At 49.8% G+C, this 23,663-nt stretch overlaps 1 protein-coding gene across 1 annotated transcript; it reads left to right on the top strand.

Annotated features, from left to right (window-relative positions):
* Window positions 1–1,173: 1,173 nt before the first annotated feature.
* On the top strand, window positions 1,174–22,803 carry LOC135291774 (uncharacterized). The gene is made up of 18 exons (XM_064406031.1): window positions 1,174–1,194; window positions 5,237–5,340; window positions 6,275–6,413; window positions 6,566–6,759; window positions 6,864–6,915; window positions 8,077–8,236; window positions 8,432–8,601; window positions 9,418–9,489; window positions 11,141–11,301; window positions 11,745–11,791; window positions 14,199–14,407; window positions 15,252–15,412; window positions 15,856–15,902; window positions 18,309–18,517; window positions 19,362–19,522; window positions 19,957–20,003; window positions 21,593–21,681; window positions 22,633–22,803. Exons 1-18 carry the CDS (start codon window positions 1,174–1,176, stop codon window positions 22,801–22,803), a joined length of 2,214 nt encoding a protein of 737 aa, XP_064262101.1.
* Window positions 22,804–23,663: the final 860 nt, after the last annotated feature.

Below are 23,663 nucleotides of genomic sequence, written 5' to 3'. Positions count from 1 at the left end.
TCTCCTTCAGGTGCTTTTTAAAAAAAATCAGTTGCATGCACTAATTCTCATTAACTTGCTGTAAACAGTTGCCCCAAAATTCCTCTGAGCTTTGGCTGTTCTATTGTGAAACAGCACAGCAGCAGCTGCAGGGCTCAGGAGGAGACACTCACTGGTTTGGAGTTTGCACTTCTTTGCAAAGGGAATCACTCTTTTAGCACTAGGTAAAGGGTCAAGTTAGACAATCAAATTCTTTCATGACCAAATTTAGAAAGAAAGAAGCTTTCCCTGAATTCTGGGAACAACTGCAACTGGGAACAACAGAGTTTTTAGAAGGCCTTCCGAGAAGTTCTCCCAGTCTACAGTTTCAAAGCTGTCTTGCTTGTCCCAGCAAATTGAGGAAATGACAGACCCTGTTGCCACAGACTCTCCCATGGAGGGAAGGGAATCCCTGCAGGTTCCCTGGCAATGCTGCCCCTGTGGCTACAGACACCCCCTTTTTAGCTGAACAAATTGACAGGAGCTTTATTAAACCAGTGGCATCCTAATGCTCTTTCTGTTTCTAAATCAGCTCAGTCACTAAGAAGGAGCAGGAAGACATACAAAAGCCAGGTTAGGTTACACCCTAACCTAAGTAGAGGGGAAATCTCTACTTACGTGCCAGGTGAGTCAGAAAATAGCCGGAATAAGTCACGCCATAAACAGTAACCACTGCAGCAGCAAGCTGCTGAATCATTGTAGCACTGCCGTGCAAGTTTGCACGCTGTGCTCCAACACTAGAACAAACAAGGCTCCTGTCAGTGTGCAGCTGCCCACTGACAAATGCCTCAAGGCGTAGGGTGCTCCTGCTCTGAGCAAGCCCTAGGGCTGCTCTGACACTGAGGCCTTCCGTGCACCAAGGCAACCTTCTCATGTCACCACTGTGACGTGGCAACCATGACCTGACATCACAAAGCAAATGCTCCATGCTGGTCTGTGACTTTATACAAAGCAATAACCAACCTTCCCCACAGCAAACACAAAATAGCCTGGGAAGTTCTCCTCTGCCACAAAGCAGCACAAATTGCCCTCCCGGGCCAAACCCCATTGTTCAAGGGATCCAAGAGCAACTCCAAGAGTGCCCCAAGCACCTACAGCCTGTAGCCCAAGTGAGCACTCAGATGGGACCCATGTAAAGGAAACGAGATCGAGAAAATGGCCCACAGCATTGCACATGTGAGAAACGACTCTCACTTTGAACATTTTAAAGGTTTATTAAACCTTAACAAAGGACTGAACAAGGAAAAATGTTCAGAACTGGCAGTCTCTGTGACTTGCAGCCACATCCTCATCTACAAAAGAGATACTCTGCCTTTGATAGCCTTAGCCCCTCCAAAAGTTTGGTCAGTCAACTCTTTCTCTGCTATCCATTGCTGGAGATTACTTTCTTACATTTTGATTGGAGGTCAGGTGTTTTACACCTCGCCTCCTGGTCACAAGCCAGCCCTCCCCAAATGCCCTGACGACCAAGGTTATTACAAGGGGGAGGGGAAAGAGGACAATGGGAGGATATATTACGTTAACATCACTTTATATTTTTATATCCATATAATATCTATCTCTTAATTGTGAAAGCCAACCATTACGTTACTCATCTGTAACACACAGAGCCAGGAGAGAAGCCACTGTTGGCATAACAGCTGAAATAATTGCTAACAAATCTCCCCATATATTTGCACGTTTACCGGACATGCCCAGGGCTCCTGTGCATGTACATCTCTGCCTTTAGTCCCCTTTGGAAGCACTCACACTGGCAGCATCTGCCCAGCAGCAGCAGCTGCTCCAAGCTGGGAACGTGACTGGAGGTGCTGATTTCCAGAGGCTTCTGTGTGCCAGGGGAAGGCAAGGCAGGAGCGGGTTGAACGGCGCTGGCGCTGCTGCTGCTCTGTGCCAGGGAGCCCCGGCTGGGCAGGGCACGGTGCCCTCTGCGCTGCGGGCTCTTCCTCCTGCCACAGCTGGGCACACCTGGGAACAAGGCAGCACACCTTGTGGGAAACCAAGGGCTCTGTGGGGCTCCTCTGCTCTGCACACACCCAGGACACCTGCAGCAAAGAGCTCTGGAGCCTAAGAAGAGAAACCAGAGGGAAACAGCTGGAAAAGGTTTCATTGGGACCTTTCTTACCTGCTAACAGAAGTTGCCAAAATGAAAGGTTACCAAGCAGGGCCTGATCCCTGCTGCCAGCTCAGGGTTAGAAAGAAAGCAATACTTTGTTTCAGTGTTGGGTGTGTAGGGAATCACTTCCTTAACACCTGCACTCCCAGCAATCTGACTTACTAGTTTGTATCCATGGAACTAAGACATATTCAATACTTTGCTGAAACTCACAGGCTAAACATTACTCCAAATTATTTGACATATTTAAACCTCTTCTCAGAATTTATTGACATCAGAGTAGGAGTGTCCTGTAGGTCCCTGGTGGTCATTGCCACAGCTTCAGGAGGAGACCCATGCACAAAATAACTAAGACACAACTGGGCTTGCAAAGCTAACTTATTCCATTAGCTGCAGTAGCAAATAATACATACCAACCCCTGGATTCCCAAAAATCCGCTGAGCAGGAGAAGGAGCAGGAGCGTGGTGCTCGGTAGGAGGCACAGGTAGGCAGTGCACTTCCAGGACATCCCCTGGATCAAAACGGTGTGCATCTCATCCTTCTCACCCCTCCACCCCAGACCAGGCCTTCTATCTCCTGCTCAGGAGTGGGATTTTCCCAGTTACAGCATCAGCTCACACACGGCTGGCGTGTGAGATGAGGCCACCATGGCTCACCATACTCCATGACTCCCTGCCAACAAGGGCTCCATGATGCATTGTTCCCCTTTCAAGGCTGAACTGCCCACCCACTCACCAATACATTCTTTCTCTTTCAAGGGCCAAGTTCCCCCCTTTAAACAATACACTTTTCTTCATTGTCTTGTCAACCTGCTCAAACATGGATCAAATATGGCAGGGCCTCGGATCTCCGGTTTCCTACTGTCAGGATGATCCAAGTGTCCCTTTTCCCTGCCCGATGGTCAAAGGAAGAGTCGGAATTCTTTGGCTCTGATTCACAAGATTGTTCATTATCTAGTATCTAAAATATTTTCTCTCAGATTCACAGAGGTCTGATCTGCAGGTCTGTCAAGGGCACACTGCCCTGCCCTGAGGAATTGCTATCTCTTGATACTAAAAACTACATGTACTTTATTTACAGTTATTTTCCAATACCTATCACCTATGTTAGACTGTCTACTTCTACTCTAAACCAATCCAAGAGTGCCAGCACAACCCAGAACATGGACGTTAGGAAGGAGAAAGAAGGACAGGGAACACCCAAATTCCTCCATCTTGGGAATCCAAACCCCTGTTCTAAAAATCCCAAAATTCTACTTTTCACCCTGTGACAACTACTATTATGCTACTTCAACTCCTGTGACTTGGGATTCTTCGTACAAGGTTGTTAATTTGCTCCATGGCTTAAGATCAAAATCCCAAGTGTCTTTGGCTTCCTGACAGGATCTCCGAGCCCCCTGCCAGGGCTCGAGCCATCCAGGGCACCCAGAGGGATGTCCTGGGTTCTGACACTCCAACACGACTCCTGTTCCTCACACAGTCATTTAGGAAATATTTCAATCTTCAAATTTGCCTCTGCTAGTCAAGAGACTCCTAAAAACACTACCTTCCCTTTCAATGCATTCCAGCTATCTTCTTAGCAGGACCTCTCTCTTTATTCTCAAGGCTAAGATAGCCACTTGCACACATTGATCACTGCAATGGGGGAATACAGGGTCCAGTACTGCCCATTAAAGCTAAAGGAATTCACAAGACTAAGCCCTATTTGTTACACTTAACGCCTCTCCTTCCTTTTCTGGGAATCAAACACAAGCATTTCATCAATACACCCTGCAAGTGCTCTTGCTGAGTGACACCACATTGCTGTGTCAATAAAGCAGCTGGGACTCTGTCTCTTCACGCAGGGAAGGCCAATTCTTTATTCATATAACACATTTTTATACATTTTTCACAGCTCTCGTGTTCAATTCCAACTGCCTGGTAGTTTCCTTGACACACCATTCATTGCTTAGAAGGTGTTTTTGTGTGTACATGCTAAGACTTTCTCTTTTACTCAGGTGTTTCCATTTTTCCTCTGTGGACTCTCAGGGGTCAGATTTCTTGTTTATTACAGATGCAAACTGTTTTCTAACTACAACAGCTTGCTGTGTTAACTGCACTCATTCTTATGATTTTTCACATGGGAAGTTAGCTAGCTGCACATAGAAGACATAACAGGCCAGCTGGTAATTGAGCAGAGCAAGGCCTGATTTTATAAGGCCTTTCTTTTCTAATACCCCTACCTGTGTGCAACACATGGTGACTTTCTTTCAGAAATTAATCATGAAAACACAGATTGCCTAATGAAATGATTCAGCTCTTTTCCAAATCAGTTCACTACTCAAGTACAATTTCAGGCACATCCCCAATTCCCTCTCTCCCAGCAGCTCAGAGCAGCATTGCACAGTGCTTGCTGTGCTCCAGAGAGCACAAAGCAGGCTGGCCTGGTGGCCCTGAATATTTCTGCAAAACACTCTGCATTTCACACCTTTGCTGTGGCTCAGGGCAGAACTGCAGGCCTGCAGGCGCTTCCTGGCAGAGCTGTGGGAGGCACTGGCTCCTGCAGATGGGAGCTGCCAAGCTGTCAGTGCCTCAGGCTGGCCTGGTGGCCCTGGCAGAAGTGCCGTGCCTGAAGGACGCTGCCCTGTGCTCCAGCCTGCCCAGCAGCCCGGCTCCCTGCGCCGCTGCCCAGAGTGCTGCACACACTGCTGCCCTTTGCCAGGAGTCACAGGGCAGCCGGCAGAAGAGTAGGAATCCTCAGCCAGGCCACCGGCCCTGGGCTGCCCCTGGCCTTTCTCTGCTCCTGGGCAGACTCCAGACGGCCAATGCCTCCAGTCTGGGCTGTGCCCAGCACGGCTACGCTTCCCCTCGGGAGCAGCCAGCTGCCACCTGGGCTCTGAGAGCGGAGGATTCGCCCGCTGCCAGGAAGAGGCACCCAGGGCCCGGCTGCTGCCTCCTGCAGCTCCAAGGGCCTCCTTCCAGCCTGCCTCTGCCCAGGCTCAGGCTGCTCCGGGCTCTGCCAGGCCTCTGCTGGGGCTGCACCCCGGCCAAGGCCGGGCCCGCTCTCACCTCACAGGCGCTGCCAGCTCTGCTTGTTTGTGCTTTTTCCCTGCCTATTCCTTGCAGGTCCCACGAGGAGAGGATCTTGCCAGTCAGGACTCCTGGGCCCAGGCAGGAAATGCGGAGCGGCAGGAGAGCACGGACAGAGTGCACGGCGCCCAGGAGTTCAGGTGCGTGTTGAGCTTTCTCGCTTTCTCTGAGCAGGGCTGGGCATTGCTGGGCTTTAGGAGGCCCAGTGTCAAAGAACAAATTTGGCTTTCTCCTTGTTGGACTTGCTCAGCACAGACGGGGGAAGGCAGCCCAGGACAGGTCTGGCTGCTGAGCAACCTAGAGCACAGCTGCCTCCTGGGACTCACTCCTTAAACCTTGACAAAAAGCATTCCAAACTAGACCAGAGTAAAAGCAAGGGAGGCTCAGGCTGGGCTTAAGGAGAGCAAAGCATTGACCTGCAAAGGCAGTCATGCAGCAGAGCAAACATCTCAGAGAGCTTGTGCAGATTCCAGCCCTAGACATTCCGAAGCCCCAGCTGGATAGGGCCTTGAGCAGCCTGTCCAGATGCTGACCCCAAGTGCTTGGAACTGAAGACTGGGCTAGAGGCTTCCTGGCATCTCTGCCAGCCTAACCATCCTTTGATAACTGGATTGGAAAATCGTCCCCACCTCCTCCCCAAGCTATGGCTTGCAGGCTCTTTCCTTGTTTCACTAGTGAAAGCAAGAGTAATTGTGGCACTACTCACCTAGACTTAGCAAGCATGTCTTCGCCATAGAAGAACTTTTGCAAGTCCAGTATCCACTGTAATCAGAAAGGAGTGTAAGAGCTAGCAGGCAGGAAGCTGTTACTCAGCTGAGAGTACCTGAGCTTTCTGGAAGTGTTCTGTGGCTTCTGGAAGCTTGTTTGACTTCCTCAGTGGTGACTCCTTCACCTGCATGAAGGACGAAGAAAGATGCTGGTCTAGGGAGGGAATTGCAGCATTCTCTTGAAGTGGAAGTAGAGGGCTGTTGGAAGCCCCTGAGACTGCCTTGTGTGGGACATGGTATGCAGTCCTGGTCTTGCAAGGAGACTGTGTTGCAATTAAAGGCTTGTTTGTCTGTCTGCTTGCCGTAGATGGAAGGAGTTGGCTGCATTTGAGAGAAAGTGGCACTCCTCACTGGAGAGGGCGTCTGAAGTGGCGGCACGGACAGCGGAGGAATGGCAGCCTCAGAGGGATCTGCTGAAGGAAGCGGTTCCTCTGGCCGTGCCAAAGGTACGCTCACCTTGTTCCTAGGCAGCACTTGTGGGAGAGGGATTTGTCCTAGCAAGACCCCCCCGAATGCTGCTTCTGGCAGCAAGCTGAGACCGAGCCTGTGTTGTTGTTGTTGTTGTTCCTCTTGAAAAATGGTGCCCCTCCACTGCCAGGTTTTCCGCCGGCAGCGGCCAGCCCACAGGGGCCTGGAGAAGCTGCTGCAGGAGTTCTCCTGCCAAGGGCACACCCTGTCCCAGGTGTGCAGAGAGAAGGCGGTGCTGGCACAGGAGAACGCTGCCCTGGAAGCCCGACTGGCAGCCACGGAGCGGGACCTGCGAGGCCTTTCAGAGCAGCTGGCAGAGGCCAGGTAAAGGCAGGGAGGAGACCCTGGGTGGGACATTACTGAAGGTCTGTAGTTACAAAGGTGGTGAGCATTATGTCAGGATTTACTGCCTGCTCTGTGCTCTCCAGATGTTTGTCGGACAGAGAAACAAAGAGATACAAGCAAAAAGAGAAGGATACTGTGATGTGAATCTTACTTTTCTGCCAGCTCAAGCTCTCAAAGCATTTTTTGGGTGCCTGCTTGGGACCCCTTGCACATTCCTGTGACAAGTGCAAAGCAAGCCAACTTGGCACTGAATTGAGGACCAGGGACACTGTGCAGATGTTTGCTGAAACCAGAAGTTTCCCTCTGGTTTTGCTTTCTCCTTCAGTGCATCTGACCATCAATCTTTGCTTGCCAAGTTGTTTGACATGGGGTTTTTGGAATTCAAGGCTCTTAGATGTGAATGTTGTGAATAGGGTGCTGACGCTTCAGGTGAAGCTGGAGGGTCATGCTGAAAATCTTGAGAGCCTGCAGAGCTGACTCCTGTGAAGAATGGTGCAGAACCTAGAACTGCTTACAAAGAGCAGCAGCAGCAGAAGGGAAAGGTCTTGTGACTTCTTGACAGTGTCTGGGGATTCTTGCTGCGCACTGATTCTTTCCCACTTGTCCAGCCACCTCTGTAACCTGTCAAGGATCTTTTTGGCTGGTCTTTTTTCCTTTTTAAAGAGTGCCCAGATATTTGGGCACTGCTGGCTTAGTTAGCCAAACATAAAGGTAGCAAGTGGTCTTGTTCATCCAATTCCAGTAATTTAATTGGCCGGATATCTGTCCCTCCTCCTAGTGAGTTCTTGTGCAGATAGAAACCTACTTCTGGTTTCCTACTCATGCTGCTAGAAGTCAAAGGTTTTGCTATATGGTTTGGTGAATGCCTTTAGTCCCTTTTACTTAGAGAGTGCCTGGCCAACAAAGTACCTATACATCCACTATGAATGGCATGAAGCATTGAGGAGTCAGCCAGAAGAGCCCTGTTCTGTCCTGCACCTGCAGAGTGACTTGGAAGTGCTGATGAGCTCAGGGCTGTGAGCAGAGGCTGGGCTTTTGTCCCTTTGCAGATACTTGGTGGGCACACCCGTGTGTGATAGGTCAGGCAACAGCAATTTCAGCTTTGGCTGCTGAGACCAAACTGAGCTGGGCTAGGTCATGAGGAAAGGCTGCCCAGTCACCTGGAGGGGCCTGCTTTGCTATGTAAAGTGGCAAAATAGTCCTGCTGTATCTGAGTTTCCATGCAAGCCATTTTGCATACTAAGGTGTAGGGATCTTAAGGCACATCTTACTGGAGAAGCTGCCCCTGTGTGCCAGGAGCAATTGCTCTTCATCTTCACGCCTTGTAGGTCAGAGAAGGAGAGCCTGCAAAGCAGCCTGCTGGAGGCACAGCAGCACATATGGGAGCTGGAGATGGCCAGGAGCCGTGTGGAAGCCCAAGTGTGCAGGGCCAGGCAGGCCAAGGAGGCGATACTGGGTGAGAGCCTGGTGTGCTTTGTTTCTGCTGATGGCCCTGCCCAGTGCAGTGGCTGCGAAGGCAGCTCTGTGCCCAGGGCTTCTGAGCAGTGAAGCAGCTGAGGGCAGGTCCCTCCTTGCCTGAAACTGGAAGGGCTTAAGGCCAGCAGATTGCTCTGCTTGTGGAGTGTCTGATTGCCGTGTGTCATGTTTGCAGAGGATGTGAGGGGCCTTCGTCGTGAGCTGCTGGCTGTAAGAGCTCTCAGCCAGCAGCAATGTGAAGACATGGCTGAACAGCTCCGCTGGGCACAAGAGCAGTGCTGCAAGGCTCTGAGACTCTGGCACTCTGCCCAGGAAGAGGAAAAAACGAATCTCATGCAAGAACTGGTAAGAAACAAGAGGCCCCTGAAGATTTCAGGCAGGTTTGGTGGCCTGGCTAAGCAGAAGAGCAGCCTGAGTATGTGACATGGCCACAAGCATCTGCTGTAGGCCAGACGTTGCTGGGCCAGGCAGCAGGGGCCTTCAAGGGCTCATACTTGAAGGCCTGTGAAGAGCCAGAGGATAATGCTGGGACAGTATATGCATGCACAGGTTGAGGATGGGCATCAGCCAAGTTCCCCAAGAGGCTGGGTGATCGCCACCCAAAGCATGGCAGCGAAGGGGCAGGATCTTCCCCACAGCCTTGTGCCATGCAGCAGGCGGCTGCTGACCTTGCTGCCAACTGCAGTCCCAGCAACTGGGTTCCTTGCTTTCAGTCCTCCCATGGTGGACAGATGTCTTTGGGCCTGAATCATATGCAAGAGGCCCCGTGTTGCTGGTATTTCAGCTGGTGGCCTGCCTTGTGACTGGATCATCGAGGCGCTGGCCTCATCCTCATCCTGCAGTCCATGTGCAGCTCTTCCTTGATCAAAGGGCAGGGGGAATGTGAGCACAGAGCCTCTAAGAACAGGCAGAAATGCTGAGGAGAGAGGGGCTAGAAAACGGGCAGCCATGAGAGCAGGGAAGGAAGGTGGCATCTCCTTCCTTCCAGCTGCTGACACTCCCTCTACATTTTGGGTTAGAACAGCATTGCTGGAGGGCACAAAGTCACAACTCATGTGCACTTTCCAGGTGGGGGGGGTTGTTGGAGGGATGAAGCTTCCATTTCTTTCTATGGGGAGCATTGCTTGGACTTCATCAGGAAGTGTCTGTTCCCCTCATCAGGAGAGACAACTGGAAGAGCAGCATGTGGAGGCATGGAAGCAGCTGGAGGAACGGGCAAACTTCCTGGCAGAGGTACAGAGGGAGCAGGAGAAAAGGCTGCTTGAGATGAAGGGGGAAATTGCCCTCATGCAAGCTGAAGAAAAAAAGCTACTAAGCAGAGGCAGTCAAGAGGCACAGAGTGTGGAAAGAGAGTTTGTGTGCTGTTTTGGACTCCTCTGGGCTCCTTATGGGCACTGCTTCCCTGGGCACTGTCTGTCTGGGTGGCATTGTGTCCTGGTTTAGGGCAAGTTTGGGAGATAACCCCCAAAGGGGCTTCTCTACAAAAGCAGATTCAATTGCCCCTGCCCCCTCTAACCTGTTCGGGAGAAAATATCTCCTTGGAGAAAAAGTGGAAAGAAACCTGTTTATTAAACAATAGAACCCAAACAATATTAAACAATAAAACTTCTCACTGCTCCAAAGAAAGCAAACTCAGAACAGTCCCCTCCCCGGGTTGCAGCTCGGCTCACTCAGTCTTTGACCAGTCTCTGGTGCTGGAAACGCCGCGGCCCAGGCCTGGCCAGGGGGCCACAGGTGGAGCTGCCGGTGCTCTTCTGGGTGTTCAGTCCAGAGCAGGGTTGAACAGGTCCAAGAAAAAAGGAAAAAAATCACAGTCCAGGGAACTTCTTTGCCTCAGCTAGCTAAAACTAACTAAAAGCAGAAAAAAAGGGGAAAAGGAGCACTGTCCGGCTGTCTGTCCATCCGCAGACAACACATTCCAGGAGCAGGAATGTGGAGGAGTGAGAGCAGTCTGAAAACAAACTGCGCGCTTCTTCCCTCCCCTCTTCACTGTCTGGAAGAGAGTCTTAAAGGTGTAAAACTTATTATTCAGTATAAACAGAACAAGAAAATTGGGGATAAAAGCATCATATAGTCAACCCAGGACACAGCAGAGCTCTGACACCTTTTCCCTGACAGGAACCGACCCTTTCAGTGAACTTTGAACAGGTCCTGGCTTGGCTCTTTAGCAGGGCCAGAAATGATGGGATACTAAGCATGGGTGTGCATCTGCCCCTGCTGCCTCCTCCCCCATTCCTGGCCATGGCATGGGGGCCCTGGAGCAAGTTGGGCAGGCAGAGACCTTGCAGAGAGCAGCAGGGCAGGGAGCTCTGCTGAACTTCCTGAATGGCAGTGAGGCTGAGATGATGGATGTGTGGGAGCTGGAGAGCAGCGAGCATCCCGAGAGCTCAGCAGCAGCATCTGGGCTGCAAGGCTGCTGGGGAAGTGTAGGAGGGAAGGGCAGCAGCAGAAGGAATGAGGGACTTGAGACAAGCAGGTTTGGACATGCTGCAGAATGGCTTTGTGGGGATTTGGCTGGAGATCAGCACTGGCTGTGAGACACCTTAGGGGCAGGGAGAGAAGAGTGATCTAAACCCACTGCCATGGCATCCAAAAGGCCAGGGGAGGCAGTGGCACCCCAGAACACCTTGATGTCAAACGTATGGATGTCAGCTGGGAATGTAGTCGCATTTCCAGGGAAGTGAGAAGGTGGGGAGAGCTTGGAAATGTGGGACATGGTCTCTCCCTGTCCAGTTCCCTTTGCATTCCCAATCCTGTGCCAAGCTGCTGCATCAGTTTGACTTTTCCTACCAGGTCCCAGTTAAGAGCATTGATAAAATTCTTGAGGCATCAAAGGGGGCAAGTGTGGATGATTGATCTGAGCACTGTGTTCTACTCTTTCCAGACCTCCTTGCTGTGCTCCACTGGTGGGGAAATGAAGAAGAGACAATTGGGAAAATCTTTAATCCCCCGTCTACGCAAGGCAGGAATTCCCCCTGTGGGCAGTGCTGCTGGGTCTGTGCACAGCTCTCCCCAGATGGAATTGCAGGAGTCCCAGGAGATGAGGTAAGCCAAGGTGTCTGCTGCTCCAGTGTGCTCTTCACCTCACTCTTCCCATCTCCTGTGGTGATTTGGCACAGTCTCCCATGTATTTAGGCAAACCTCTGAATATTCCGCATTTTGCCCATCCAATGTCAAACCCAAGAGCAATGCCCCAAGAGCAGAGGTGGTGCTGGGGAAGGGGAGGCAGGGCTTCAAAGTGTCTCAGGATGGGTCCCCTGCTGGACTTGGCTGTTACTTCAGCCAGAGCTTGGCCAGTTCTGTGTGACTCCAGCAACTGAAAGCTTAAGCACAATGCATCACCTTTGCATCCTCTTGGGTTTATGTGTTGCAATTCCTCCTTCGTCACAGTGACCATGCCAAGAAGGTTTGCCTCTTTCATGGTACGCCCATTCCCTCCCTTCTCCTTCTAGCTCCTCATATGTTCTTTTGTCTTCCATTTTCTCCAGGCCAAGACCCAGCAGCAGAAGCCAGGAGAAGACCCCAGAGCATGCAGGTATGTACAGGGCACGTCTGTCCTAAAATGACCATTGGGAATTTGACTCAGAGTTGACAATTGGAAAGGTTGGTTAAAATGCATTCTTTAAAAAAAGTCTTTAAATTAATTTCAATTCCTTGATGGTCTCAGTGGACTCTCCCAGAGCCCAGTCCCTGAGTGTGTTCTCTGGTGGTGGAGTGAAAATTCTTCCAGTGTGAAGTGTTGAGTGGCAGGAGCTTGAGTGGTACCTTGGGATTCTGGAACTGCAGCGCAAAAAAGAAAACATTTCCGCTCCACGCTGCATATGCCTTTTATGTCCCTGCAGCTTTTCTTGTGTCCAAATTAGAGTAGAAAAAGAAGGCATTTAGCATGAAATGAGAAATGTTCCCGTTCCTTCCTCCTGCTTTTGAAAGAGAAAACCATTCCTTTGGGTATTTTCTGGTCTGAACTCCTTTAGATTTAAAGGAGATTCATGGATATTGGTTCTGCACTGGGTTATTCATGGTTTTGCTCTGGGAAGAATAGGGAAATCTCTTATGATGGAAAGTCCTTTTGAATTTTCCAGTGAAGGAGAAGGAGACTTCCAAATGGCTGCAGCCTAGGCAGGGTGTGAGTTTGTCATCCTCTGACAGCACAAGGCCAAAGCCACCTGTGGCAGGTTCCCAATGACAAATCTCTTCCCTGGCTGTCTGTGCCTGTGTCAGTGCTGCAGGCTGAGGCTGGGGAGGAGATGCCTCCTGCCTTGTCCCTGTGCCTGCCTTGCCTGATCCCTGACAAGTGGAATTGTGCCAGACAAAATGCAGTCTCTGGCACATCTATGTCCGGCAATGCTTTCAAGGTGTAGGGCTCATTGACACTGTTGTTGTTCCTTTGGCATCTATGGGCATGTAAAGATAGGAGAGATGAGACTTGGAGAAATGATTCAGAAAAAGGGATCAGATTCCCTGGTCCCTTTGCTCAGGGTTAGTTCTGCCAAATGCTGGGTATGGCCCCTTTGGAATGACTCCTTCATTGCTGGTATGCACCTGCAATACTTAATGCATCAAGTGACCAGTATTGCTCTGTAAGCAGGTGATATTTTTGCTCCCTCAGAGCAATATACCAGCTGAAAGTATCCAGTTTTAAAAGATGTGTTCCTCTTGTATTGCTTGGCTGCCTTTTTATTTTCCCCTTTGTGAAATAATGTAAAAAATTAGTTCTCTTACTTCTAACAGCTCTGTTGGAGGACATTTCAGAATCACCTGCCCTCCACTCTTCCCATTCAGAAAATTTAAATTGGCAGTATTAGCCAAGATAAGAAATGTGTTGTGGCAGATCATGTTTATGTTGGTTTTGGGTTTTATGTTGGTTGGTTGTTGTCTGCATGAAAGAACGCAGGGAGAAAAACCCATGGAGCAATGAAGCACAGCAAAAGTGGCAATTTCCAATTGAATGGCCAGTTTATGCCCTGCAAATGCAGACTCCTTGAGTACTGGGGTCATGTAACCTGGATTGCAAAGCTTCTTCCAACATGAGGTGCCATTGTTCATGTGTCAGCACTTCCTCTGTTGTGAAGAGAAAGAAAAGCAATGAAGCAATAAAACCCAACCCGGAACTGAGTGGGAGTTACTGAAACAAAGGCCATGAACTCTAGCTTTGAAAAGCAATTACTTCTGGGTTGTAATTGTCAAATTCTGTTGACTACTGTGGGTTGCCCACAGTTTAGAAGGAAAGGGATTTCAAAGTAGTGGATGGGTAATGAACAACACATAAGCAAAGTTGTAGAAGCTTTCTCTCCTGGTTTGCCAGCTCCATACATTTCAAAGGAATTCTAGTGATGGTAGTTGCATGAAAAGAAAAAGCAGAGAGATCTTCTGAATAATGAAAACACCCCTTGTATGCCTCACCCATTAGATGGATTGATTGTAAAGGTGGGAGTTCACCGAACTCACTTGTTCCCTTGTGAGCGTGGCTCAGCCTCACACAGAGGTGAGGTGGGAGCTGGGCCGCTCTCTGTTGGGAGGAAGGGTCTTGTGGCAGCCCAGAGAGGCTGTGCACATTGGCAGGGAACAGCTGTGCCCTGCATGTGCCCCTGCAATGAGCTGTGCTGCTGGCAGTGCCCCGTGGAGCTGTAGGGCTGCTCAGCTGTGGGGCAGGGAGAGCAGCAGCAGGGTGCATGTGCAGCTGAGCCATGGCTGGAGAGCACAGGGCTCTGGGCTCCCTGCTGTGCCAGGGCAGCCCAGAGGCCAGGATGCTCCTGTGGCAGCTCTGTGGAAGTGGGGCAGGGTTTTCCCCCTGGTCTGCTTCAAGCTGCAGCCTGCAGGAGCATGTTTCCCTGTGCAGCTCTTTAGAAGCTTCCAAGGAATCTGTCCCATGAAATACGGAGCTTCAGATGATTTAGATTTACTTTGTGGACTCTCTTATATTTTGTGTCTCCACTTTGCAGATCTGACTGGCTACCCTCTTGCCAAGAGGTTTTCCCTGGCAAGTCCCTCGATGCTCCTTCCCTCCAAGCCGTTGCCTCCCATCCAGAGGAGCTCTCCTTCTGCCATGCCAAGCAAGATTTGCAGCGGAGAGCAGGAGACTGGGAATGCTGGCAATGGCTGGGATGAGGAGAGTAGAAAAAACCAGGAGCTCACAGCAGAGGGAAGAGAGGTAAGGAGACCAAGCTAAGTCCTTTGTGCTAAATTTTCATTTCATGTGCTGTCAGCAGAGCTCTGAGACCTCTTCCCTGACAGGAACTGACCGCTTCAGTGAACTTTGAACAGGTCCTGGCTTGGCTCTTTAGCAGGGCCAGAAATGATGGGATACTAAGCATGGGTGTGCATCTGCCCCTGCTGCCTCCTCCCCCATTCCTGGCCATGGCATGGGGGCCCTGGAGCAAGTTGGGCAGGCAGAGACCTTGCAGAGAGCAGCAGGGCAGGGAGCTCTGCTGAACTTCCTAAATGGCAGTGAGGCTGAGATGATGGATGTGTGGGAGCTGGAGAGCAGCGAGCATCCCGAGAGCTCAGCAGCAGCATCTGGGCTGCAAGGCTGCTGGGGAAGTGTAGGAGGGAAGGGCAGCAGCAGAAGGAATGAGGGACTTGAGACAAGCAGGTTTGGACATGCTGCAGAATGGCTTTGTGGGGATTTGGCTGGAGATCAGCACTGGCTGTGAGACACCTTAGGGGCAGGGAGAGAACAGTGATCTAAACCCACTGCCATGGCATCCAAAAGGCCAGGGGAGGCAGTGGCACCCCAGAACACCTTGATGTCAAACATGTGGATGCCAGCTGGGAATGTAGTCGCATTTCCAGGGAAGTGAGAAGGTGGGGAGAGCTCGGAAATGTGGGACATGGTCTCTCCCAGTTCCCTTTGCATTCCCAATCCACAGCCAAGCTGCTGCATCAGTTTGACTTTTCCTACCAGGTCCCAGTTAAGAGCATTGATAAAATTCTTGAGGCATCAAAGGGGGCAAGTGTGGATGATTGATCTGAGCACTGTGTTCTACTCTTTCCAGACCTCCTTGCTGTGCTCCACTGGTGGGGAAATGAAGAAGAGACAATTGGGAAAATCTTTAATCCCCCGTCTACGCAAGGCAGGAATTCCCCCTGTGGGCAGTGCTGCTGGGTCTGTGCACAGCTCTCCCCAGATGGAATTGCAGGAGTCCCAGGAGATGAGGTAAGCCAAGGTGTCTGCTGCTCCAGTGTGCTCTTCACCTCACTCTTCCCATCTCCTGTGGTGATTTGGCACAGTCTCCCATGTATTTAGGCAAACCTCTGAATATTCCGCATTTTGCCCATCCAATGTCAAACCCAAGAGCAATGCCCCAAGAGCAGAGGTGGTGCTGGGGAAGGGGAGGCAGGGCTTCAAAGTGACTCAGGATGGGTCCCCTGCTGGACTTGGCTGTTACTTCAGCCAGAGCTTGGCCAGTTCTGTGTGACTCCAGCAACTGAAAGCTTAAGCACAATGCATCACCTTTGCATCCTCTTGGGTTTATGTGTTGCAATTCCTCCTTCGTCACAGTGACCATGCCAAGAAGGTTTGCCTCTTTCATGGTATGCCCATTCCCTCCCTTCTCCTTCTAGCTCCTCATATGTTCTTTTGTCTTCCATTTTCTCCAGGCCAAGACCCAGCAGCAGAAGCCAGGAGAAGACCCCAGAGCATGCAGGTATGTACAGGGCACGTCTGTCCTAAAATGACCATTGGGAATTTGACTCAGAGTTGACAATTGGAAAGGTTGGTTAAAATGCATTCTTTAAAAAAAGTCTTTAAATTAATTTCAATTCCTTGATGGTCTCAGTGGACTCTCCCAGAGCCCAGTCCCTGAGTGTGTTCTCTGGTGGTGGAGTGAAAATTCTTCCAGTGTGAAGTGTTGAGTGGCAGGAGCTTGAGTGGTACCTTGGGATTCTGGAACTGCAGCGCAAAAAAGAAAACATTTCCGCTCCACGCTGCATATGCCTTTTATGTCCCTGCAGCTTTTCTTGTGTCCAAATTAGAGTAGAAAAAGAAGGCATTTAGCATGAAATGAGAAATGTTCCCGTTCCTTCCTCCTGCTTTTGAAAGAGAAAACCATTCCTTTGGGTATTTTCTGGTCTGAACACCTTTAGATTTAAAGGAGATTCATGGATATTGGTTCTGCACTGGGTTATTCATGGTTTAGCTCTGGGAAGAATAGGGAAATCTCTTATGATGGAAAGTCCTTTTGAATTTTCCAGTGAAGGAGAAGGAGACTTCCAAATGGCTGCAGCCTAGGCAGGGTGTGAGTTTGTCATCCTCTGACAGCACAAGGCCAAAGCCACCTGTGGCAGGTTCCCAATGACAAATCTCTTCCCTGGCTGTCTGTGCCTGTGTCAGTGCTGCAGGCTGAGGCTGGGGAGGAGATGCCTCCTGCCTTGCCCCTGTCCCTGCCTTGCCTGATCCCTGACAAGTGGAATTGTGCCAGACAAAAGCAGTCTCTGGCACATCTATGTCCGGCAATGCTTTCAAGGTGTAGGGCTCATTGACACTGTTGTTGTTCCTTTGGCATCTATGGGCATGTAAAGATAGGAGAGATGAGACTTGGAGAAATGATTCAGAAAAAGGGATCAGATTCCCTGGTCCCTTTGCTCAGGGTTAGTTCTGCCAAATGCTGGGTATGGCCCCTTTGGAATGACTCCTTCATTGCTGGTATGCACCTGCAATACTTAATGCATCAAGTGACCAGTATTGCTCTGTAAGCAGGTGATATTTTTGCTCCCTCAGAGCAATATAGCAGCTGAAAGTATCCAGTTTTAAAAGATGTGTTCCTCTTGTATTGCTTGGCTGCCTTTTTATTTTCCCCTTTGTGAAATAATGTAAAAAATTAGTTCTCTTACTTCTAACAGCTCTGTTGGAGGGCATTTCAGAATCACCTGCCCTCCACTCTTCCCATTCAGAAAATTTAAATTGGCAGTATTAGCCAAGATAAGAAATGTGTTGTGGCAGATCATGTTTATGTTGTTGTTGGGTTTTATGTTGGTTGGTTGTTGTCTGCATGAAAGAACGCAGGGAGAAAAACCCATGGAACAATGAAGCACAGCAAAAGTGGCAATTTCCAATTGAATGGCCAGTTTATGCCCTGCAAATGCAGACTCCTTGAGTACTGGGGTCATGTAACCTGGATTGCAAAGCTTCTTCCAACATGAGGTGCCATTGTTCATGTGTCAGCACTTCCTCTGTTGTGAAGAGAAAGAAAAGCAATGAAGCAATAAAACCCAACCCAGAACTGAGTGGGAGTTACTGAAACAAAGGCCATGAACTCTAGCTTTGAAAAGCAATTACTTCTGGGTTGTAATTGTCAAATTCTGTTGACTACTGTGGGTTGCCCACAGTTTAGAAGGAAAGGGATTTCAAAGTAGTGGATGGGTAATGAACAACACATAAGCAAAGTTGTAGAAGCTTTCTCTCCTGGTTTGCCAGCTCCATACATTTCAAAGGAATTCTAGTGATGGTAGTTGCATGAAAAGAAAAAGCAGAGAGATCTTCTGAATAATGAAAACACCCCTTGTATGCCTCACCCATTAGATGGATTGATTGTAAAGGTGGGAGTTCACCGAACTCACTTGTTCCCTTGTGAGCGTGGCTCAGCCTCACACAGAGGTGAGGTGGGAGCTGGGCCGCTCTCTGTTGGGAGGAAGGGTCTTGTGGCAGCCCAGAGAGGCTGTGCACATTGGCAGGGAACAGCTGTGCCCTGCATGTGCCCCTGCAATGAGCTGTGCTGCTGGCAGTGCCCCGTGGAGCTGTAGGGCTGCTCAGCTGTGGGGCAGGGAGAGCAGCAGCAGGGTGCATGTGCAGCTGAGCCATGGCTGGAGAGCACAGGGCTCTGGGCTCCCTGCTGTGCCAGGGCAGCCCAGAGGCCAGGATGCTCCTGTGGCAGCTCTGTGGAAGTGGGGCAGGGTTTTCCCCCTGGTCTGCTTCAAGCTGCAGCCTGCAGGAGCATGTTTCCCTGTGCAGCTCTTTAGAAGCTTCCAAGGAATCTGTCCCATGAAATACGGAGCTTCAGATGATTTAGATTTACTTTGTGGACTCTCTTATATTTTGTGTCTCCACTTTGCAGATCTGACTGGCTACCCTCTTGCCAAGAGGTTTTCCCTGGCAAGTCCCTCGATGCTCCTTCCCTCCAAGCCGTTGCCTCCCATCCAGAGGAGCTCTCCTTCTGCCATGCCAAGCAAGATTTGCAGCGGAGAGCAGGAGACTGGGAATGCTGGCAATGGCTGGGATGAGGAGAGTAGAAAAAACCAGGAGCTCACAGCAGAGGGAAGAGAGGTAAGGAGACCAAGCTAAGTCCTTTGTGCTAAATTTTCATTTCATGTGCTGTCAGCAGAGCTCTGAGACCTCTTCCCTGACAGGAACTGACCGCTTCAGTGAACTTTGAACAGGTCCTGGCTTGGCTCTTTAGCAGGGCCAGAAATGATGGGATACTAAGCATGGGTGTGCATCTGCCCCTGCTGCCTCCTCCCCCATTCCTGGCCATGGCATGGGGGCCCTGGAGCAAGTTGGGCAGGCAGAGACCTTGCAGAGAGCAGCAGGGCAGGGAGCTCTGCTGAACTTCCTAAATGGCAGTGAGGCTGAGATGATGGATGTGTGGGAGCTGGAGAGCAGCGAGCATCCCGAGAGCTCAGCAGCAGCATCTGGGCTGCAAGGCTGCTGGGGAAGTGTAGGAGGGAAGGGCAGCAGCAGAAGGAATGAGGGACTTGAGACAAGCAGGTTTGGACATGCTGCAGAATGGCTTTGTGGGGATTTGGCTGGAGATCAGCACTGGCTGTGAGACACCTTAGGGGCAGGGAGAGAACAGTGATCTAAACCCACTGCCATGGCATCCAAAAGGCCAGGGGAGGCAGTGGCACCCCAGAACACCTTGATGTCAAACATGTGGATGCCAGCTGGGAATGTAGTCGCATTTCCAGGGAAGTGAGAAGGTGGGGAGAGCTCGGAAATGTGGGACATGGTCTCTCCCAGTTCCCTTTGCATTCCCAATCCACAGCCAAGCTGCTGCATCAGTTTGACTTTTCCTACCAGGTCCCAGTTAAGAGCATTGATAAAATTCTTGAGGCATCAAAGGGGGCAAGTGTGGATGATTGATCTGAGCACTGTGTTCTACTCTTTCCAGACCTCCTTGCTGTGCTCCACTGGTGGGGAAATGAAGAAGAGACAATTGGGAAAATCTTTAATCCCCCGTCTACGCAAGGCAGGAATTCCCCCTGTGGGCAGTGCTGCTGGGTCTGTGCACAGCTCTCCCCAGATGGAATTGCAGGAGTCCCAGGAGATGAGGTAAGCCAAGGTGTCTGCTGCTCCAGTGTGCTCTTCACCTCACTCTTCCCATCTCCTGTGGTGATTTGGCACAGTCTCCCATGTATTTAGGCAAACCTCTGAATATTCCGCATTTTGCCCATCCAATGTCAAACCCAAGAGCAATGCCCCAAGAGCAGAGGTGGTGCTGGGGAAGAGGAGGCAGGGCTTCAAAACATGTCAGAATGGGTCCCCTGCTGGACTTGGCTGTTACTTCAGCCAGAGCTTGGCCAGTTCTGTGTGATTCCAGCAACTGAAAGCTTAAGGACAATAAATCATATTTGGGTTTATGTGTTACAATTCCTCCTTCATCACAGTGACCATGCTAAGAAGGTTTGCCTCCTTGCATGGTACACCCATTCTCTCCCTTCTCCTTCTAGCTCCTCATATGTTTTTTTGTCCTCCATTTTCTTCAGGGCAAGACCCAGCAGCAGAAGCCAAGAGAAGACCCCGGAGCATGCAAGTATGTACAGGGCATGTCTGTCCTAAAATGATCATTGGGATCTTGACTCAGAGGTGACACTTGGAAAGCTTTGATAAAACACATTCATTTAAAGATATCTTTATATTAATTTCATTTTCTTGATGGGCTCAGTGGACTGTCCCAGAGCCCAATGACTGGGAGTGTTCTCTGGCAGTGCAGTGAAAATTCCTCCAGTGTGAAATGCTGAGTGGCAGGAGCTGGAGGGATACCTTGGCTCCTGGATGTGCTGTGCAGGAAGAGGAAACATTCCTCTCCTTCTTGCACATGCCTTTTATCTCCCTGCAGGCTTTCTTGTGTCAAAATTAGAGTAGAAAATGAAGGAATTTAGTATGAAATGAGAAATGTTTCCACTCCTTCCTCCTGCTTTTGAAGGAGTAAACCATTCCTTGAGGTAGTTTCTGGTCTGAACCCTTTGAGATTTGATGGAGATTCATGGATTTTTGGTCTGCACTTGGTTATTCCTTGTTTTGCACTGTATGGAATAGGCATACCTCCTATGATGGAAAGTCCTTTTGAATTTTCCAGTGAAGGAGAAGGAGACTTCCAAATGGCTGCAGCCTAGGCAGGGTGTGAGTTTGTCATCCTCTGACAGCACAAGGCCAAAGCCACCTGTGGCAGGTTCCCAATGACAAATCTCTTCCCTGGCTGTCTGTGCCTGTGTCAGTGCTGCAGGCTGAGGCTGGGGAGGAGATGCCTCCTGCCTTGTTCCTGTCCCTGCCTTGCCTGATCCCAGACAAGTGGAATTATGCCAGACAAAATGCAGTCTCTGGCACCTCTGGGTCATCCACTGCTTTCAAGGTCTAAGCCTCAATGACACTGTTGTAGTTCCTTTGGCATCTCTGGTTGTGTAATGATAGGAGAGATGAGACTTGGAGAAGTAATTCTGCTGATGCAGAAAGAGGGATCAGATCCCCTGGTCCCTTTGCTCAGGGTTTGTTCTGCCACATCCTGAGTATGGCACCTTTGGAATAACTCCTTAATTGTGTATATGCAACTGCAATGCTTACTGCAGCTAGGCAGCGGTAGTCCTCAGTAAGTAAATGACATTTTTTATGGATTAATTCTGGACTATAAATCACTTCTGTCATTCATCCTTTCCGGTCTTTCTTTTGTTACTGACCCAATCATTCTGCAGGGTGATAGAATCCAGTTTTAAGACAGGTATATCTCTCATAGTGCTTGACTGCTACATTTTTTTATCCTCTGTGAAACCATGTGAAGAATTAGTTCTCCTAGTTCTACCAGCTCTGTTGGGGAGTGTTTCAGAATGACCAGCCATCAGCTATTTCTATTAAGGACATTTTGAATTGTCAATATCAGCCAAGATCAAATTTATTTTGAGATAGGTCATGTTTATTTGGGTTTGGATGTCTCTGCTGAAAAGAAAGCAGAGAATAAACCCCTGGAACGAGGAAGGAGAGCAAAAGTGGAACTTTTGGATGAGAACTTTGTTCCCTGCAAATACAGGATTGCAGAATACTGGGCACATCTCATGAGGAAAGCTAAGCTTCTTTTGCCTCCAACACGTGGTGCCAGAGATTTACAGGAACCTTTGCTTCCATTCCCAGGCCTCTCACTGAGTCAGGCCAAGGAGACAGATCATCCCAGCAGTCCTGGTCTTAGGAGTGACAAAGAGCGGAGGGACAGCTTTGGAAAGGTAAGGGATAAGAACAGGGATGAGCAGACTTCCTTTCCAGTGGCTGTTTAGTGCTTGGCCCAAAATGTCACTGAAAATCATAATCTTCCACTCCTTGGGGGATGGGGATTCTCTTGGGAATGTATTTGACAGCTACAGAGCAATTGCTTGGCTATTTCCAGTAGTGCCAAGGTGACTGGTTTGGAGATGGTGCTAAGTCATGCCAGAAGCATTCTTTATGTGCAAAGGCTGGTTTAGAGAAGTTCTGAATGGCAGATCATGCTAGACATCAGTGAATGTGGGAGAAGTGCATCCTTGGATGCAGAGAAGCAAAGACTCTAATGTTGAGTGTAAGCAAGGCTGCAAACTAAAATGGGAGAGTTTGCTTTTTCCTGGTTACCTTTGTGGCTGTATCTCACAGCCCTCTCATTCTCAAGTTTTCTGCTCATTAACATCAGCGTTTGTGCAACTTGTTTTCACAAGACTCCTCCTTTTGGTCTGCTGGCCTCAGAGACCAAGTCCTTCAGAGCTGAGTCCTTCAGAAGCCAGGAAGTGAGAAACAGCTGCAATTCCTGGCCATGAGTGTTAAGCAAGAGCCATTCCCCCTCCTTGCTGGGTATTGCACATGGTTTTCATTCTTCTGCCATGGCCTGTAGGAACTGCACTGCCTGCTCACTGTCATGTGAGCTCTTCATCTGTCTTGGAGCACTCCTATGACTTTCATGCTTCAAGCAGGGCTTCCTGACATAGGTTGCAGTTGCAGCAGTGTGAGGTTGTGGCAGTGAAGTGTTCCACCTCACTGTGTGTAATTGCCAAGGTGAGCATGGGAGACATTCCTCTGAAACTATTGGAATGGATATGGAGCTGCATGGAAGACTGTGGCACTCTGTGCACTCTGTGCTCCTGATGAGATGTTGTGTCTGCTTGGTGTGTTTCTGCTTACAGTCTGTGATGTGTTTCCATTGCACCTAGACCCACGCTGAATTGTGCAGGTTGGCTAAAGAGAACTTAGAGCTGAAGAAAATGGAGATTTTGATGGAAGAGATGAAGAGGAGACAAAATGAAAAATCCTTGCTGCTTCCTCCAGAGACATTTGAGCCTGGGGATGCAGCTGAAGCAAGTAAGTGGTGGCTACACTTGTAGTGGTCCTTTTTGACCACTTGCTTGCACTTTGCACAATGTTGCAATCAGACTGGCGGGGCTGTTCTGCTTGCATATGAGTAAGAAGCTTGCATTAGGATTTAATTCTGTTTCCTAAAGAAAAACAGAGAGACATGAAGTGTCTTGCCCATGGCCTCATTGAGTCAGTAACAGACTATTAGCTTCCCACCTCCACTTGTAAAGTCTTTCAGAGTAGAAAATTCTGTCTTGCAAAGTACACTGGGACTTCAGACTCTCTCCTGGAGAGCAGCCTCCAGGGAAGGTGAGGCCAAAAGGATGCTTTTCAACCAGGCTGCAGCCTGGAAGGAACTAAATTCCATTCCTTCTGATGAAAACACCAGAGATCCTTCTCCTGCCGCTCCCTGCTGAGGAGCTGGCGCTGTAGAGCTGTGCTGAAGCCCCAGGCAGTGCTTGTGTTGTAGCCCCAGGAGCAAGCAGCATTCCCAACTGAATCCTGGCTGAGGGGCTCAGCCTGCAGGGCCGTGAGCGCTGCCCGAGGGTGGCAGCGGGGCCCTCAGGGGCAGCACTCAGCCCGAGGGCATCACACCAGGCTATCTGCACTTTGGTAACTTCCCTGCCTGCCTCTGGAACAGGAGAACAAAAGCAAAGCAATACTCTGGGTTTTCTTTGTTTCTTAGGAGAAGCGTCACTGCAGTTTGCTTTTAAACTAGAAGAGGGCAGATTTACATTAGATATTAAGGAGAATTTTTTCTTAAATGAAGGGGATGAAAAGCTGGCAGGATTTGCCAAGGGAAGCTGTTGTTGGTCTATCCTTGAAGGTGTTCAAGGCCAGTTTACGTAGGGCTCTGACAAACCTGATCTAGACAACGTCCCTGCTCACA

Source organism: Passer domesticus, unplaced genomic scaffold, assembly GCF_036417665.1.
Source record: "Passer domesticus isolate bPasDom1 unplaced genomic scaffold, bPasDom1.hap1 HAP1_SCAFFOLD_116, whole genome shotgun sequence".
Lineage (NCBI taxonomy): Eukaryota > Metazoa > Chordata > Aves > Passeriformes > Passeridae > Passer > Passer domesticus.
The sequence above is the reverse complement of the archived record's forward strand: the minus strand, read 5'-3'. Positions and strand labels throughout refer to the sequence as shown.

Bases quoted from the DNA above. Each gene is read 5' to 3' on its own strand.
- LOC135291774 (XM_064406031.1), top strand. From the start codon at position 1,174: ATGGCCCACAGCATTGCACAT. The intron at 6,760-6,863 runs GTAAAGGCAGGG...TGTGCTCTCCAG, and splicing joins GAGCAGCTGGCAGAGGCCAG to ATGTTTGTCGGACAGAGAAA. The intron at 15,413-15,855 runs GTAAGCCAAGGT...CATTTTCTCCAG, and splicing joins CAGGAGTCCCAGGAGATGAG to GCCAAGACCCAGCAGCAGAA.